We start from the raw sequence: 15,689 nt of genomic DNA on the forward strand, positions 1-15,689 counted from the left end.
TATATTAACTACATCCTGGTACCAAGTTACTCTTTCTGTATAAAATTAAGCAGTACTATTTTAAGCAGATTTCCCCCCTCAGCTTCTCAGATTCCCAGATGGCCTATATCACATGACAAATAGGTTTTCTCTCTCTTACAGATCAGAGTAAAGTTTTCACATAGTAGAAAAAGAAAGTGTAAAATGTTTGGTTTGCTAAGTAAAGAATCAAATACAAATGTAAAATATATAAAATATGGAAATAGGGATATTTTACCTCATTTTAATAGATGTAGATATATGAATAGCTATAAAATAAGTTATCAGAATAAGGATGACTGTAGAGAACTTTTCTTTCAACAAGATAATTCACTGCCAGTTTCCTTTTTATTTAAAAAAATCAGATTTTTTCTTGCTTACCAAAAGTAGGGCATGTTCATTTGAATTTAAATATAGGAATTTAGAAATGATAAAATCCCTTCTTTTCCAAAAACTACTGTTTATAGTGTGGCATGCATCCCTGCCAATTTTTTTCCCCTTCGGCATATGTTATTTTCCTTTTTAAATAAAAAAAAATATTTGAACAAAAAGCCAGGATGAAGTGAGGCAGCTGATGGGGAAACGTTCAGCATGGCAGGCTCCCTAAGGAAGGTGGAGGAGATAATGTTGGCCCTAAGATGTGTTAGAGGGAGGACACTTTTTACTGCTCATTCAGCCTCTGGGCTTCAGAAGGGATTGTTTTCTGCACCTTTTGAAATTTCATATACTTTAACAGCACTTTAGAAATGGAAAAGAGCTCACCTGTGATTGTATTTTCAAACCTTGATTCTTTTTGGTAGATATGAAGTCTCGCTGTATTGTCCAGGCTGGTTTTGAACTCCTGGCCTCAAGCAATCCTCCTGCCTCACTCAGCCTCCCAAAGTGATAGGGTTATAGGCATGAGTGACTACACCCTGCCAGCTCTATAAACTTTAAAAAAAAAAAAAAAATCTCTCGGCCAGGCGCGGTGGCTCACGCCTAGCTCTCTGGGAGGGCGAGGCGGGTGGATCACTCAAGGTCAGGAGTTGGAGACCAGCCTGAGCAAGAGCAAGACCCCGTCTCTACTAAAAAAAAAAAAGAAAGAAATGATCTGGACAACTAAAAAAATATATATATAGAAAAAATTAGCCAGGCATGGTGGCACATGCTGGTAGTCCCAGCTACTCGGGAGGCTGAGGCAGAAGGATTGCTTGAGCCCAGGAGTTTGAGGTTGCTGTGAGCTAGGCTGACGCCATGGCATTCACTCTAGCCCGGGCAACAAAGCGAGACTCTGTCTCAAAAAAAAAAAAAAAAAAAATCTTTCTATTGCTTTCTGGGATAGGAAGAACACAAAATAGAATACCTGACTGACACAATACCATAAGAACGGTATCTGGGTAAAGCTCCAAATGACCCAAGATTTATAAAAAATGTAAGGATTTGAAAAGTTAAATTTGAAGCAAGCAAGAAGAAACATAAAAGTTCATTGCTTGAAGTATTAGTGTATAGTTAAGCAACAAAACCATTATTTTTGAAGTATCATATTTAGAAAATGCTAAAACAAACATTGGACAGAGGAATTGAAGCCTGTTACAGACTCACTGTGTCCCCCTCAAAATTCATGTTGAAGCTTTACCCACTAATGTCGCTGGATTTGGAGATAGCCCTTTAAGTAGGTATTAAAAGTTAAGTGAGGTTGTAAGGGTGGGACCTTAATCCCATAGGGCTGGTGTCCTTATAAGTAGAGGAAGATAAGGCAGAGAGCACTCTCTGCAAGCACAGAAGACCATCTGCATCCCAAGAAGAGAGGCCTCACCAGACACCAACCCTGCTGGCACCTTGATCGCTGACTTCAGCCTCTAGAACGCTGAGAAAAGAAATTTCTGTGAAGACTCCCAGTCTGTGGTATTTTGTTATTGGCAGTCCAAGCTGACTAATATAAAGCCCAAGGTAGATTTAAAACTTCCTTGGTGGGCGAGGGTTGGGGAAGGCATCTAAAAATATCCAAACTATTATATTTGGGAAAATTTCAGTGCCTCTGAGATTGGTGAAGAAAAGAATCAGAGAGAATGAGTAGATAATAGAACTCTGCAGGTGGGCCACTAATACCACCTTAAAAGGGGGAAGAAGGTACATGATAAGACAGTATGTTGTGTATATAGAATTAATTATTAAAATTGTGTCACCACTTGAACTCGTGTGAACTTTTTAAAAAAAGTTATGCAGGGTTATTAAAATAGGGAAATAAAACAGGATTTTGGACTGAGGCTTTTTTCTGAGCTGGAAGAATATAGACAACATGGTGGAAACTTTAGATAGATCAACTGCTGAGCAATTTACCCCCCAATCATTGTCAAACTAGATTCAGGAGACGCAGGACTTTCATATTAACTGTAGTTTATTAAATGGTTTTAACAGTGATTTGACTGGTGATACAAAGAATCCAATTATTAGATTTGTTAAATGACAGGAATCTGGGAGTGAAATATGCCAGAGTTTGTTCAACCATTCACCCATTGAGAGGCATTTGGGTTTTCAGTTTTGGACTATTACAAGTAAAGCTGTTATGACACTTGTGTACTTTGCATGAAGATAAGAATGCAGTTGCTGGGTTGTATGATAAATGCATGTTTAGTTTTGTAAGAAACTGTCAAACTATTTTCTAGAATGGCCATACCACTTTACACTCCCACCTACAATGTTTGAGTTTCTTCACAACCCACTGTTTCTTATAATCACTATTTTTTAGCCATTCTAATAGGTGTGTAGTGATATCTAGTGAGATCTATAGTAATATTAGCATGATTTTTGACAATAATGAAATGTGTCAACATTTAAAAGGTCTGTGTAACTCAGTGAATGATTATTTTCCAAATGATCGATGTGTGATATTACAAAATCACACGTGAGTGTTCTGGTTTTAAAATTTGTCCACAAATTCTTTGATAATCCTCCCTTCAAATGGTGGAAACTAATTCTCCTCCCCTTGAATGTGGACTGTACTTAGTGGCTCTAACGAATAGAATGTGGCAAAGTGATGGCGTGTGACTTCTGAGGTTAGCTCACAAAAGACATTGTGCCTCTGCCTTGCTGTCTCCTGGATCACTTGCTCTGGAGTAGCCAGCTGCCGTGTCTGGAGAACACTCAAGAAGCCTGTGGAGAGACCCTGTGAGGAACTGAGAGCTCCCGCCAAAGCCACGTGAGTGAGATTAGTAATTTTCCAATTATTTTCTATACAATTTTTTTTTTAAGCCAGTCAAATTTAGCAGTGTCTATACAACTTCTTACTTGATGTCCATACTTGGATGTCTGCAGGGCGTCTCCAAGTTTCTTTCATACTCCACATCCAATAAATATATCTGGATTCTGACCACTCTTCACTGCATCTACTGCTACCTCCCTAGTTCAAATTAGTCTCTTAACTGCTTTCCCTGCTCCTGCTCTTGCCTTCTTGTTTCCCCCTTTTAGACTAGTCTCAACACAGCAGTCAGAGTGATCCTTTTTAAATCAAAAGTTAAATCAGGCCACTTTTCTGTCTAAAACCCTATACTCCAGTGGATTCCCATCTCAGAGTGAGATCCAAAGGGCTCACAATAGCCTAAAATCTAGCCCATGTAGCAGGTCCATGCTCACGTCTTACTCCTCCTTCCTTGCTTATCCCATTCCAGCCACACTAACCTGCTTGTCAGTCCTCAAACATAGCTGCCTCAGGGCCTTCGCTCCTTCTGTTCCCTCTGCATGGAATGCTCTTCTACTAGACATCCACGTCTCTGTCTTTCAGGTCTTTGTGCAAATGTCATCTTCTTTCTGCCTATATTAGTTATCTAGTGCTGCATAACAAAGAACCTCAAAATGTCATGGTTTAGAACAATAAATATTTATTATCTCACACTTTCTGAGGGTCAGGAATCAGGGAGTGGCTTAGCTGGGTGGTTTTGGCTCAAGGACTCTCATGAGTTTGCAATCAAGATGTCAGCTGGGGCTACGATCATCCAAAGAGCTGACTGAGACTGGAGGATCCACTTCTAAGACGGCTCTCTCACATGTGTAGGGGAGGCACAAGTTTACCTAGACCCTTTCAGGGTTTTGTGGCTGGGCCTGAGAATTAAATTGACATACAACATTGACAAAAGTATACACATTTATTTAATGTAAATTTTACATGACACATGAGCCCTCTTAAAAAAAAAAGTGAGATCCAGGCCAGGCACAGTGCCTCATACCTATAATCCTAGCACTTTGGGAGTGCTCCAAGGCAGAAGGATCACTTGAGGCCAGGAGTCTAAGACCAGCCTGGGCAACATAGCAAGACCCATCTCTACAAAAAATAGAAAAATTAGCCAAGTGTGGTGGCACACGCCTGTAGTCCCAGCTATTCAGGAGGCTGAGGGAGGAGGAAGGCTTGAGCCCAGGAGTTTGAAGTTACGGTGAGCTATGATGGAGCCAGCCTGGGTGACAGAGTGAGACCCTGTCTCAAAAAAAAGAGAAAGAAATGAGATCCAAAGAACCAATTAAAGCCATATTCTGAACTGGACGAAGGGTTACAGTAAATTGTGAAAATGTGACAAGGCAAGGTAGTTAATCTTGCAGAAGTGACTAGAAATATAAGGGTTGGTTTAACAAGGTTGGTTTGTACGGATTTCTTTCAGCTTTGACTCCCCACCGCCAGTGATAAGAATGCCTTTTTTTCTCCAGGTACAGGGAGGGTGCCTTCCACATGGGAGATTCATCTCCTGCTTTCAGGAAGGTCAGAATGCCCTTCTTGCATTTGCTGTTTTTTTTTTCTTACAGCGTCTTTTACTGAAAACAATCAATGTGCCAGAGCAGCACATTTTGAGGTGGTGTTCTGAACTCCTTCACATGGCTATTGGCAAAAGGCCTCAGTTCCTCGCTGGCTGTTGGTAGGAGGCCTCAGTCCTCTGCAAACAGCAGCCCCTCCAAACTGCTGCTGGAGTGTCTGAGACACAGCAACTGGTTTTTCCCAAGGTGATTGATCCTAGAAAGAGTAAGGTAGAAAATATCTTTTATAACTTATCCTCAGACATCATACTCTGTCATTTGTGCAATATCCTATCGTAACACAGGTCAACCTGTTTGGCACGGGAGGGCACTGCATAAGGACATGAGTACTGGAGGCAGGAATCATTGAGGGCCGTCCTGGAGGCTGGCAGCCACAGTATCTGAAATTGTACAACTATCACCCCATCACTCCCTTCTCTCTTCCCTGACTTTTTTCTGTAGAACTTATACCTATCTGGGGGAGGAGAGCTTAAAAGAAAAACAAAACAAAACAAACAAAAAGAACTTATTTCTATCTAACATAACTTACTCATTTCTGTTTCTATCCTCCAAATTTTAAGCCTTATAAAAACAGGCATTTTTGTCTGTTCTATTCATTGCTGTTTCCTATACAATACAATGATGGCTGGCACATTTGAATAGAAGCTCAAATATGTTTTGAATATATGAATGGTTTATTATAATTATGTATGCTCAAAGGCTAAAACTGGGTGCTTTGGGTGGAAATTACATGGAATGTGGTTCAATTTTTAAAATTCTTTAATAACTGTCCAAGAAGGGAACAGGCTCTCTGGCAGGACAAGAGTCCCTATTACTTGACTTGTTAATACAGGGGCTAAATGACCTCACGGTAGGTTTTGTAATAGAGGTGCATGAAGTGATTGGTTACTTTTTGTGGACCTTTCTGTGTCTTCTGTTACCCTTGTAGGGACAGCAAAACTCCACTGCCATCACCTTAGGGTCCTGGCTGGGTCTGAGAATTATTATTATTTTTTTTTTTGAGACAGAGTCTCACTCTGTCACCAGGCTGTGGTACAGTGGCATCAACCTAGCTCACAGCAACCTCAAATTCCTGGGCTCAAGCCATCCTCCTTCCTCAGCCTCCCAAGTAGCTGGGACTACAGGCACACAACATCACACCTGGCTAATTTTTACTATTTTTAGTAGAGATGGGGTCTCGCTCTTGCTCAGGCTCATCCCGAACTCCTGAGCTCAAGCGATTCTCCTACCTCAGCTTCCCAGAGTGCTAGGATTACAGGCGTGGGCCACAAGCGCCGCCAGGGTCTGAGAATTAAATTGGCACAAAATAGATTAACAGGAGAAAAGCATACAAATTTATTTAATATGTTTTACATGACACAGGAGTCCTCACAAGGAAATGAAGTTACAAAGAAACAGTTAGTTATATATTGAATTGGACAAAGAATAGTAAGTTGTGAAGAAGCAACTAAATTATGTGGGAAGGCTTAAAACATGAGTTATTTTAACAAGGTCTGTTCAGATTCTTTTGGTCTAGACTTCTTGTCCTTGAGGATAAAGATGTTATTTTTCTTCTATAGGAAGAACATCTTTCACATGGGATTTTCATTTCCTGTTTTTAAGAAACAGCGTGAAGATCAGAGTGATCTTGTATCTGATGTTTCTCAAGTGCCTTTAACTTAAATAGTCAATATACCAGGATGGTATATTTTTAACTTTTTTTTTTTTGAGACAGGGTGTCATTCTGTCACCCAGGCTGGAGTGCAGTGGTGCCATCATACCTCACAGCGACCTCAACTCCCTGGGCTCAGGCCATCCTCCTCCCTTAGCCTCCTGAGTAGCTGGGACTACAGGCGTGCACCACCATGCCTGGCTCTTGTTCAGGCTGGTTATTTTTAACTTTTTCACCCTATTCTTAAAATTATTTTTCTGTTTATGAAGATAATATACATTTAAAAAATTCAAACAATGCCAAAAGTGGAAAAAAGAAATCAGAAATCACCCACGGTACAAGACAACCACCATATACATTATTCCTGATACTTTTTATATACATGTACGTATATGTAAATACAAATATATAATAAACATGCATTCAAACATAAAATACTCATGAAGTGAAAAAGGCTGGTTACAAAACAGTGATATACAAGATTTGCCAGCAAATATAGGTATACATTTAAAAACAGCTCCTATTATAAAAAGGATTCACGCTCATTTTAAAAGCAAAATGGATTTAGAAAGTTCAAAGAAGAAAGTAAAAGTCACCTGAAAGCCTGCTGAGCAGTGAGAACCACTATACAAATTTTGGTACACACCCCTTCGGACGTCTGGTCACATAGTCTGACAAAGAACATAAAACAAAAATAAAAACAAACCAAGCTGAGAAAAACAGAAAAGCCTGTGCGTTGTTTTTAGGTTTTAGAAACTGTCAGAAGCACCTTTTAAGCGACTGTAGGAGGAAAACAAACACGTACATTGCTTATCTGAAACACCAGGAGTCACACTGAGGTTTTGGTGGCTCCAGGCAGCACAGCCCCACAGTAAAACAAGGAAGAAAGAGAAAACACATAATGAACTCACTGCTGATTCACTAGCCCCCCAGGGCAGGCAGGGCCAGCAGCAGGTGGCCCTAATCCCATCAAGGCTTGAGCTGGCTGGAGGCTACACTGCAGTTTCCCCTGCCTATTTTAGTTCACCTGCCAAGTCTGCTCCTAGGTCGGAGTCCCCTCCAGGGCTCCACTGCAAGCCTGCTGACTACCGGGGCTGCTCCTCAGCAGGCTCTGCACCCCAATTTCTACCACCCCAGCCCTGAACGTATCTAAACAGTTTTGCTCAGCTTTTCTGCGTCTTGCCTTTCCCTTTCGCTCAGTGCCCTCGTCTCTCAGCCATCGCTTTCAAAGCAGCAAATGTCAGACTCCCCTCTCTGGGCTGCCCTCTCCCCAGATCATGGCTTCCCAGGTACTTTGAGCTGCCTGAGTGGTTCTCCAGTGCCTTCATGAAAGGAAAAAACTGCTTTCACAATCACTGAAAACAAAGATCCTCATTAATTTGCTAATTGTTCCATGTTCTAATGTTTCCAGGTTCCAGACAAACCAAAACTTGTATAGGAATCATGAGAAAATCCTTTATTTTAATACTTAACAGTTCACATTCAGGTTTGAATTTCACAACGAACTTAAATAGCGGGCCCCATGTGTTTGTGAATAGGTGCCAATCTGGCTGCAAATATAACTTGAGAAGGTTTATTAAAAATACAGATCCCCAAGAAAGGAGAGCAAGAATAGGAACCAGGAATCTGAATTTTCAGAAATAGCGCCACTAAACCCAAAATGCAATGAAAAAAGCTCACTGCTAGTTACTAACCCAATATTCAATTCCACTTTTTTCTCTACTAAAAACTCCAATTTTGTACAGGGCATGATATGTCCAGCTACAAACTCCATTTCCCAAATTGCCTTGCAGCAAGAGTGGCTAGTAAACATAATTTTGGCGAATAAGATGTAAGCAGAGGTCACTGGGTGGAAGCCGCTGGAAAGTTCTTAAAGGAGGATCAAACTTAGCCAGCAAGGGCCTTTTTTGCCCTTCACCCTTCCCCTTCTTCCTGCCTGGGGACTGTGGACCCCAAGTTAGAAGCGAGCGTGTATCGTGCAACTATAAGGTGATGAGAATGAGAATGGAAGTCACAACTTGAGGATGGATGGCTAAGTGCAGAGAAAGGAGGAGTGTGGATCTCTGAGGCATCATGGAGCCTCAGTACCAGACCTGGATGGATCACCTCCACACCTCTTGCTCCTTGAGAAAAATTAAAGCCCTATTTGCTTGTTACTGTAAGTTGGGTTTTCTTGCAGTTACTTGCAGCTAAATGTAATTCTAACTGATACAATAGCTGGACAATCAAAGAATGAAAAGTGAGAGTGCTCTATATAGAATGTCTACAAGAACAATGTGGAGTACCTTATGCAGACTGTATAATTATAACAAGGCCAGGTGTGGTGGCTTACACCTGTAATCCTAGCACTCTGGGAGGCTGAGGCGGGAGGATTGCTTGAGCCCAGGAGTTTGATTGCAGTAAGCTATGATTGCAGCACTGTACTCTAGCCCATGTAACAGAGTGAGACCCTGTCTCCAGAAAAAAAAAAACAACTCTGAAAATAGTTCTTAAAAATGGATCAACAGTCATTTCTAGAACTTTGAGGTTCCAAATGTTACCAGAACTCAAATTTTTAAGTGCCTAATACTAGTGTGGAAATCATAAATAACAAGCCAGAATTCAAATTAGGTGAGAATTTTCTTTGTGTCCTGTCCCCACCTGGCCTGATAATTACTACTGTCCTCAGAAGCTTCTTTCTGTGGATATCCTCTGAGGCAGATACACAAATAAAAGAAATAAGGAACAAAGTAACAATGTTTCTGCTGTTTCTTTAAATTAAATTGAAGACAGGATGCAAAGCTTTACCTCTGTTTCTGTTTCTTCTCATTGCTAGCATGCTTTGCTCTGCTCTTGACTTTATTTTCAGAGAAAAATACTATACAATGTATTTATTCATAACACAAATGAGGATAATCCAAATGTTTAATATTTAAAATTCACTTACATTGGGATAAAAAAGGGCCCGGCGGCAGGAGAATCGCTTGAGGTCAGCAGTTCCAGACCAGCCTGAGCAAGAGCGAGACACTCTGACACCCTGCCCCCCAACCGCCCCCCCCCGCCCCAACTAAAAAATAGAAAAAATTAGCCGGGCGTGGTGGCGGGCGCCTGTAGTCCCAGCTACTCGGGAGGCTGAGGCAGGAGGATCCCTTGAACCCAGGAATTGCAGGCTGCAGTGAGCTATGATGACACCACTGCACTCTAGCCGGGGTAACAGAACGAGACTGTCTCAAGAAAAAAAGGAAAAAAAAAAACCAAAAAAAAGAAGAGGGGGGGCGGCGAGCTGACCTGTTCCTTTCTGCATGCAACAAGCCATAGCTTTTCTTCTGGGAGGGGCACCCTCTCCACACCCAGGGTCAGAGAACAGCCCTTTGTCAGCAGAGACTGGAAATTGGGGGCTGCAATAGACTGAATACATATACTTAACGAAATAACCCCATCTTCCACTAGTTTTACACCTCCCACATATGTTCTAATGACACCCCTAGCAATTTAGTGCCCTTAGCCAGATTCCCATTGTCTTGTCATTTGTTTTCAAATTTATCGTTCTCTGCCCCTAAAGTATAAAGCGCCTTGCTTTGGCCACTTCTTCGGACTTCCCTCTCTTGTGAAGATCCCCATGTACGTGTAAAACTAATAAAATTTACACGCTTTTCTGCTGTTACTCTGCCTGCTGTCAACTCGGTGTCCAGATCCAGCTGAAGAGCCCACGTCAGAGCTGAAGGCGTTAGCTGTGATCCCGGCTCCCCGCCAGCCTCCGGCTCGCGTTCCTACGGAGCCCCCAGACGCGGGAAGTCGCAAGGATGAGCCTCTCCTAGACTCCGGGCAGCCCCGTCCCTCGCGGGCACCCGCTCCGGCAGCGAACCTCCCGGGAGTCTCCGGAGAAGGGGCGGCCCGGGCGGCGCGCAGGGTACGCGGCCCGGCAGGGCCCGGGCGCCGCACGCGCTTCCGGGTCGCGCGGCCGCGCCCCCGCCGAACCCGGGAAATGGGGAGGAGCCTCCAGCACCGGGCGGGGCGCGCCTAAGGCCGGTGGACCTCGCCGCTGCAGGACGCGGCCCGTTTAAGCGCGGAGGGCCTAGGTCACGTGGCGGGCGGGGGCGTGGCACCAGGAAGTGGCCTCCGCGCCGGGCCCTCAGCCGCCGCCACCGCCTCCCTGGCCGACCTCCGCGCCCCCGCGCGCCCCGCGTCGGGCGCTGCACGCCCAGCTCCACGCTGGCGGCCGCCCCCGGGGTCCCCGCCGCCGCCCCGGCGCCCGCCATGGGCGAGGAGGACTACTACTTGGAGCTGTGCGAGCGACCGGTGCAGTTCGAGAAGGCAAACCCCGTCAACTGCGTCTTCTTCGATGAGGCCAACAAGCAGGTCCGGCCGCCTCGCTCCCTGTTCCGCCGCGCGGCCCTGCTAGGGTCTTGGGCGCGCGGAGGCCGGGGGCTTGCGCGACCAGGCCCTGGCCTCCCTTTCCCTCCCTTCGTCGCTGGGTGGGCCAAGGCACGGGGCTCCATCACAGCCAGGTGACCAGGTGTCCTCGTGAATGACCATAGGGATGAACCCCTGAGCCAGCGCCACGGACTCGGTGGCCCTGTGGCCGGCGCTGTCAGCATGCCAGTTTTTTCTAGACGCCTTTTGTTGTCTTTGTCATTAATTACACTTGCAGTCAAGGATTTAGACGTGGAAATTTTCATTTTTCTTGGAATTTTGTAAAGGGGGGAAAGACTGTAATTAAGTGTGATTAACTGTAATCAGCGGCGCCAGTGCGCGAACCAGCCTTAAAACTTGGAGCCTCGGAGACCCGGACCCGGTGTTGCACCGTGGAATTGTAGTCTTTTTGGTCTCTGCTCTCTTGGTTGTTAAAAGTCATGTGAACCTTTAAGCATCTGTTCCTAAATATTGTGATGTTAGTTGAACCAAGAGTGGGTTATAGCAGAATTAAATCACTTGTAGGTTGGTATATGAGTCTAGATCCTTTCAAAATTCAGACTGTTAACATTGCTTCTTTTCCCTCTCAGGTTTTTGCTGTTCGATCTGGTGGAGCTACTGGCGTGGTAGTGAAAGGCCCAGATGATAGGAATCCTATCTCGTTTAGGTAACAGTGTAGACATTTTCAGAATAATTTCGACGTGTAAACAAATGGTGTTTTTCTGATTCAAAAGGTTGTTTTATAATTTTGTCACTGGCCTCCCCTAAGAGAACTGAAGTGTGTGTGCATACGTGGAATCCCTGTCTATAGGGAGAGGGAAGCAGATCCTGCTGGGTTGGTGGCACATACCGGTACCACCTGTCAGAGTGAAATCCTGAGCACTTCACAAGTAGGGTACCTACTTCCTGGTACTTGAAATTAGCAAGTCAGTGCATTGACGGGCCCATTTCCGGTTTGTTGAAGGAGAGCCCTCATCTTTTCCCTTGGCCTAGGTCCTTCCGAAGTGTTTGGTAGGTGGAGGAGATTCATTGTTTCTCATGTAATAATATAAGAAAATCATGGCTTCCACTATACTTAAGGTGTGTGTTCCTGTTTACAGAATTGAACCAGTGTTAATTATCAACAGCAGTCCCTTTCACTTTCAGAGTTGTCTCAGTTTGGATGCGAAACCGGCTGCTTTAGCACCTGTGATCACAGAAGGAGAAAGTACAGCATAGGTCCTCAATTCAGTGGTGACTTTAGAAAGAAATTTTGCAGTTGGCCTGTGTTAATGGGAAACTGCTTTTGAAGTAGAAAGTGGATCAACTGCTTTCTTTTGTCATCCTGTGTTCTGCAGACACTGATGGCAGCCCTGCGCTAGGCACCGACCAGGCATGTGAGGGCTTTGAATCAGCCTGGTGTTTTTTGGAGAACTCATAAATATAGTGTGGGAGACAAGTGAGTGCGCAAATAGTATTCACCATGAAGGTGTGATAATAGAGCTCTGCTCAGAATGTGGAACACAGAAGAGATGTGACATTTATCTTGGGATGGGCTAGGGAAGACCACTGCCTAGGAGGGAGAAGGCCTCAGGAGGCAACCTTCAAGCAAGGTTTTAAAGTATGAATGGGATGCAGGGAACACCAAGGGCAAAGTGAGCGAGCATGGCATTTTGGGGAACTTCTGGTCCATGTACCTGAGGGTCGGGGTGTCCGTGTAGGGAAGGAGAAATGGTGGTGATGTGGCCACTGGTAGGGGCCAATTTGAACGTTACATATTGTGCTATGGAATTGGGCTTTATCTTGTTACTGACAGTTTGTGGGGTATGGGATGATGCTGTCAGCGTTTGGAAAGGTCATGCTGTTTGCAGCATTGAGACTGGATTAGTTGGGAGCGTGTCAGAGTGAGGGTTCCCACTGAGAGACAGTAGCAGTCGTCTGAGTCAGGCGTAGTGACGACCAGAGCTGCAGTGTAGACTGGTGCCACACAGGCAGTCTAAGGATGCTTAAGAAGATCGGTCTCTGGTAAGACTTTTGAGGGTCAGTTCAGTGTGGAAAAGGAGAGCAAGCCCACGATGATCTAGATTTGGGGGCTCTGAGGAATTTGAAGGGGAAGGTACTGAACTTTTTTTTGAAACCTTTATTGAGGCATAATTGGCACACAATAAATGCACATTTTAATATGTGTAATGTGATGAGTTTTGACATATGTATACACCCGTGAAACCATCATCACAATCAAGATAATGAACGTCTTCCTACCCCTGAAAGTTTCCATGCACCTCTCTCATGCGTGCCTTGAGTTCACTTTTAATCAGCTGCTTAGTGCATTGCATGGTTGTGCAGTGGATTTTGTTGTTTGAAAAGAGGTTTTACGGGTAGCTTCGGAAACATAATTTTAATTTTAAACTAGGATTTGCTGCTTTCTGCATATTTATCTTGTCTTTTATCAACAAATGATAGTAGCTAGAATCCAGTTATTTAATTTAACTCTTAACATATGCTTTCTTCTTAAAGAATGGATGACAAAGGAGAAGTGAAGTGCATTAAATTTTCCTTAGAAAATAAGATATTGGCTGTTCAGAGGACCTCCAAGACTGTGGTAAGACTTATCTTTAAATATAGCACTAAGAAAAGATCATTAGGAGTACATTTCGAAGAGAAGGAATTGCAAAATTTCCGTGTTAAAGGCAACATTTAGTATTTTACTGTTGTGAAGGTATAGTTATGTTGCATTGTATTTGAGCCTTTGAAGATGAGAAAGATGTTTGAATGGATAAGTAAATATGACCTTAATTTGACATTTTTGACGTAAATTTTTAAAAAAGTAATTTGGAACTTCATGCAACTTTTGTAGCTAGCAATGTAGGTATGTTATGGAAGCCATATTTTTGGCTACTTTGTGAATTAGCCTTCCTCGAGTAATTCCATTTATTCACTTCTCTGATTGCTGGAAGCTAGATTCGAACAGATATGGAGAGGTGGCGCAGCCTGTTGGCCCTTCAGCCCTTGTAAATACTCAGCACTGCCATTTGTAAATTAGAGAGAAGGCTGATGGGAAAGGTAGAGTCCTGCACTTACTTCTTTCATCAGTATTGATTGCTAATATTTTGGGAAGCCTCTTATAATGTACGTTAACCCATTTTTCTGACATCAGTCATCTGAGCAATGTATTTTCAAAATCAGTTTCTAAACTCTGAATGTCTGCATTAAGTTCTTAAAAACTGAATTGTAAACTTGCTGCTACTCAAGAGGCTGATTATCCAAATTGGTCTTTTCATTGTTCCTGTCTTTGGGGTTTTGTCAGTTATTTTCTGGTCACTTTTTAAGTTTTTTTTGTCTTTTTTTTTTTTTTTTTTTTTTTTTTTTTTTTTTTTTTTTTTTTTTTTTTTTTTTTTTTTTTTTTTTTTTTTTTTTTTTTTTTATCTTATAGTATGCCAAGGTAGGTTGGCAGTATAGCTGCCCAATCCAAATTTTTCTTTCTTTTTTTTTTCCTTCAGGATTTTTGTAATTTCATCCCTGATAACTCTCAGCTGGAATACACACAGGAGTGCAAGGTACGGTGGCTGGTGCTGAGCTGTGCGTTATGTCGTGGAGAACAGGGTGTCAGGGCACCGACCTGGAATCAGACTGTGCCTTAATGCTGAGATCTGCTGGTGTTTGCTAAGTTTTGAAAGCCTGTTTTTCCACCTATAAAATGGAACTGAGGGGATTCAGTGGATGGCGACGTTAAACAGCAGCAGTGTCAGTCCTCGGTGGCTGTTGTTCTCTCTCGCCCTACCTGGTGCTTCCCCCCTGTGCGGGCGGTGCCTCCGGGCTCGGCCCTGGCTTCCTTCATTAGCCGGCTCATGCGGCAGGGAGGGAGACTTTTTTTGCCTTGATTTGTCCTTGTCATGCCCTTATTCTTTCTTCCCCCACGTGTAGATTCTAATCCACATTAATTAGATTTGCTGGGTGTAATCAACTAGGCTAGAGGGAGCTGAGCTAAAAGTGGCACCTGGACACTAACAGCTGCTAGTGGTTGGGGTGGGGCTTTCTGCATCTTTGTGACTGTTTTGCTGAGTGGAGATCAGGTGGGCTCCTCTGCAGGGAAAGGTGCATCCCTGAATCACTGACCCCTCCCAGCCCTGCAGCTGCACGGTCCTGCCTGTCCTGGACTCCTGGCCTTGCTGTTCGTAAAGTGTGTGTGTGCGCGCGCGCGGGTGGTCTCAGAGTCCCCAGCCCATGTTGGTTAACACTCACTGAAAAACTTTAGGCCTGTATACATTTATAATGACAGTTTTTATAATGTGGTCGACTGAGAAAGTCAGTTGTACTTTGATTCCTAAAAGCAGAAGTTGATGTCTGTGAGCTTTGGTCAGTTACCCTTTTATAAAACTCAGGCTTCCTCTGTTCTGTTGACCAGAAAGAACTAAGATTCAGGGTTTCTTTGTTTGTTTTATTTTGAGACAGGGTGTCATTCTGTTGCCCGGGCTAGAGTACAGTGGCGTCATCATAGCTCACTGCAACCTCAAACTCCTGGGCTTAAGCAGTCCTCCTGCCTCAGCCTCCCGAGTAGCTGGGACTGTAGTTGCATGCCATGACACCCGGCTTATTTTTCTAGTTTTAGTAGAGACGAAGTCTCGCTCTTGCCCAGGCTGGTCTCAAACTTCTGGCCTCAAGTGATCCCCGTGCCTCGGCCTCCCAGAGTGCTAGGATCACAGGCGTGAGCCACCGCGCCCGGCCAGATTCAGGTTTTTTTTTTTTTTTTGAGACAGAGTCTCACTCTTTTGCCCAGGCTAGAGTGCTGTGGCATCATCCTAGCTCACAGCAACCTCAAACTCCTGGGCTCAAGCGATCCTACTGCCTCAGCCTCCCAAGTAGCTGGGAC

The 15,689-nt window shown here is 43.8% G+C and overlaps 1 protein-coding gene across 1 annotated transcript in view; it reads left to right on the forward strand.

Annotated features, from left to right (window-relative positions):
- Positions 1–10,543: 10,543 nt before the first annotated feature.
- The window catches only part of LOC105816616 (uncharacterized protein C18orf8-like), a gene marked incomplete at its 3' end in the record, with an annotated part of 5,715 nt that continues 569 nt past the window's right edge, over positions 10,544–15,689 (forward strand). Inside the window, exons 1-4 of the mRNA XM_012652091.1 lie at positions 10,544–10,786; positions 11,431–11,507; positions 13,337–13,421; positions 14,320–14,376. Coding sequence (XP_012507545.1) covers positions 10,685–10,786; positions 11,431–11,507; positions 13,337–13,421; positions 14,320–14,376 — 321 coding nt within the window. The remainder of the gene's footprint in view (positions 10,787–11,430; positions 11,508–13,336; positions 13,422–14,319; positions 14,377–15,689) is intronic.

This window comes from Propithecus coquereli, unplaced genomic scaffold (assembly GCF_000956105.1).
Source record: "Propithecus coquereli isolate 6110/MARCELLA unplaced genomic scaffold, Pcoq_1.0 Scaffold38, whole genome shotgun sequence".
NCBI classification, from domain to species: Eukaryota; Metazoa; Chordata; class Mammalia; order Primates; family Indriidae; genus Propithecus; species Propithecus coquereli.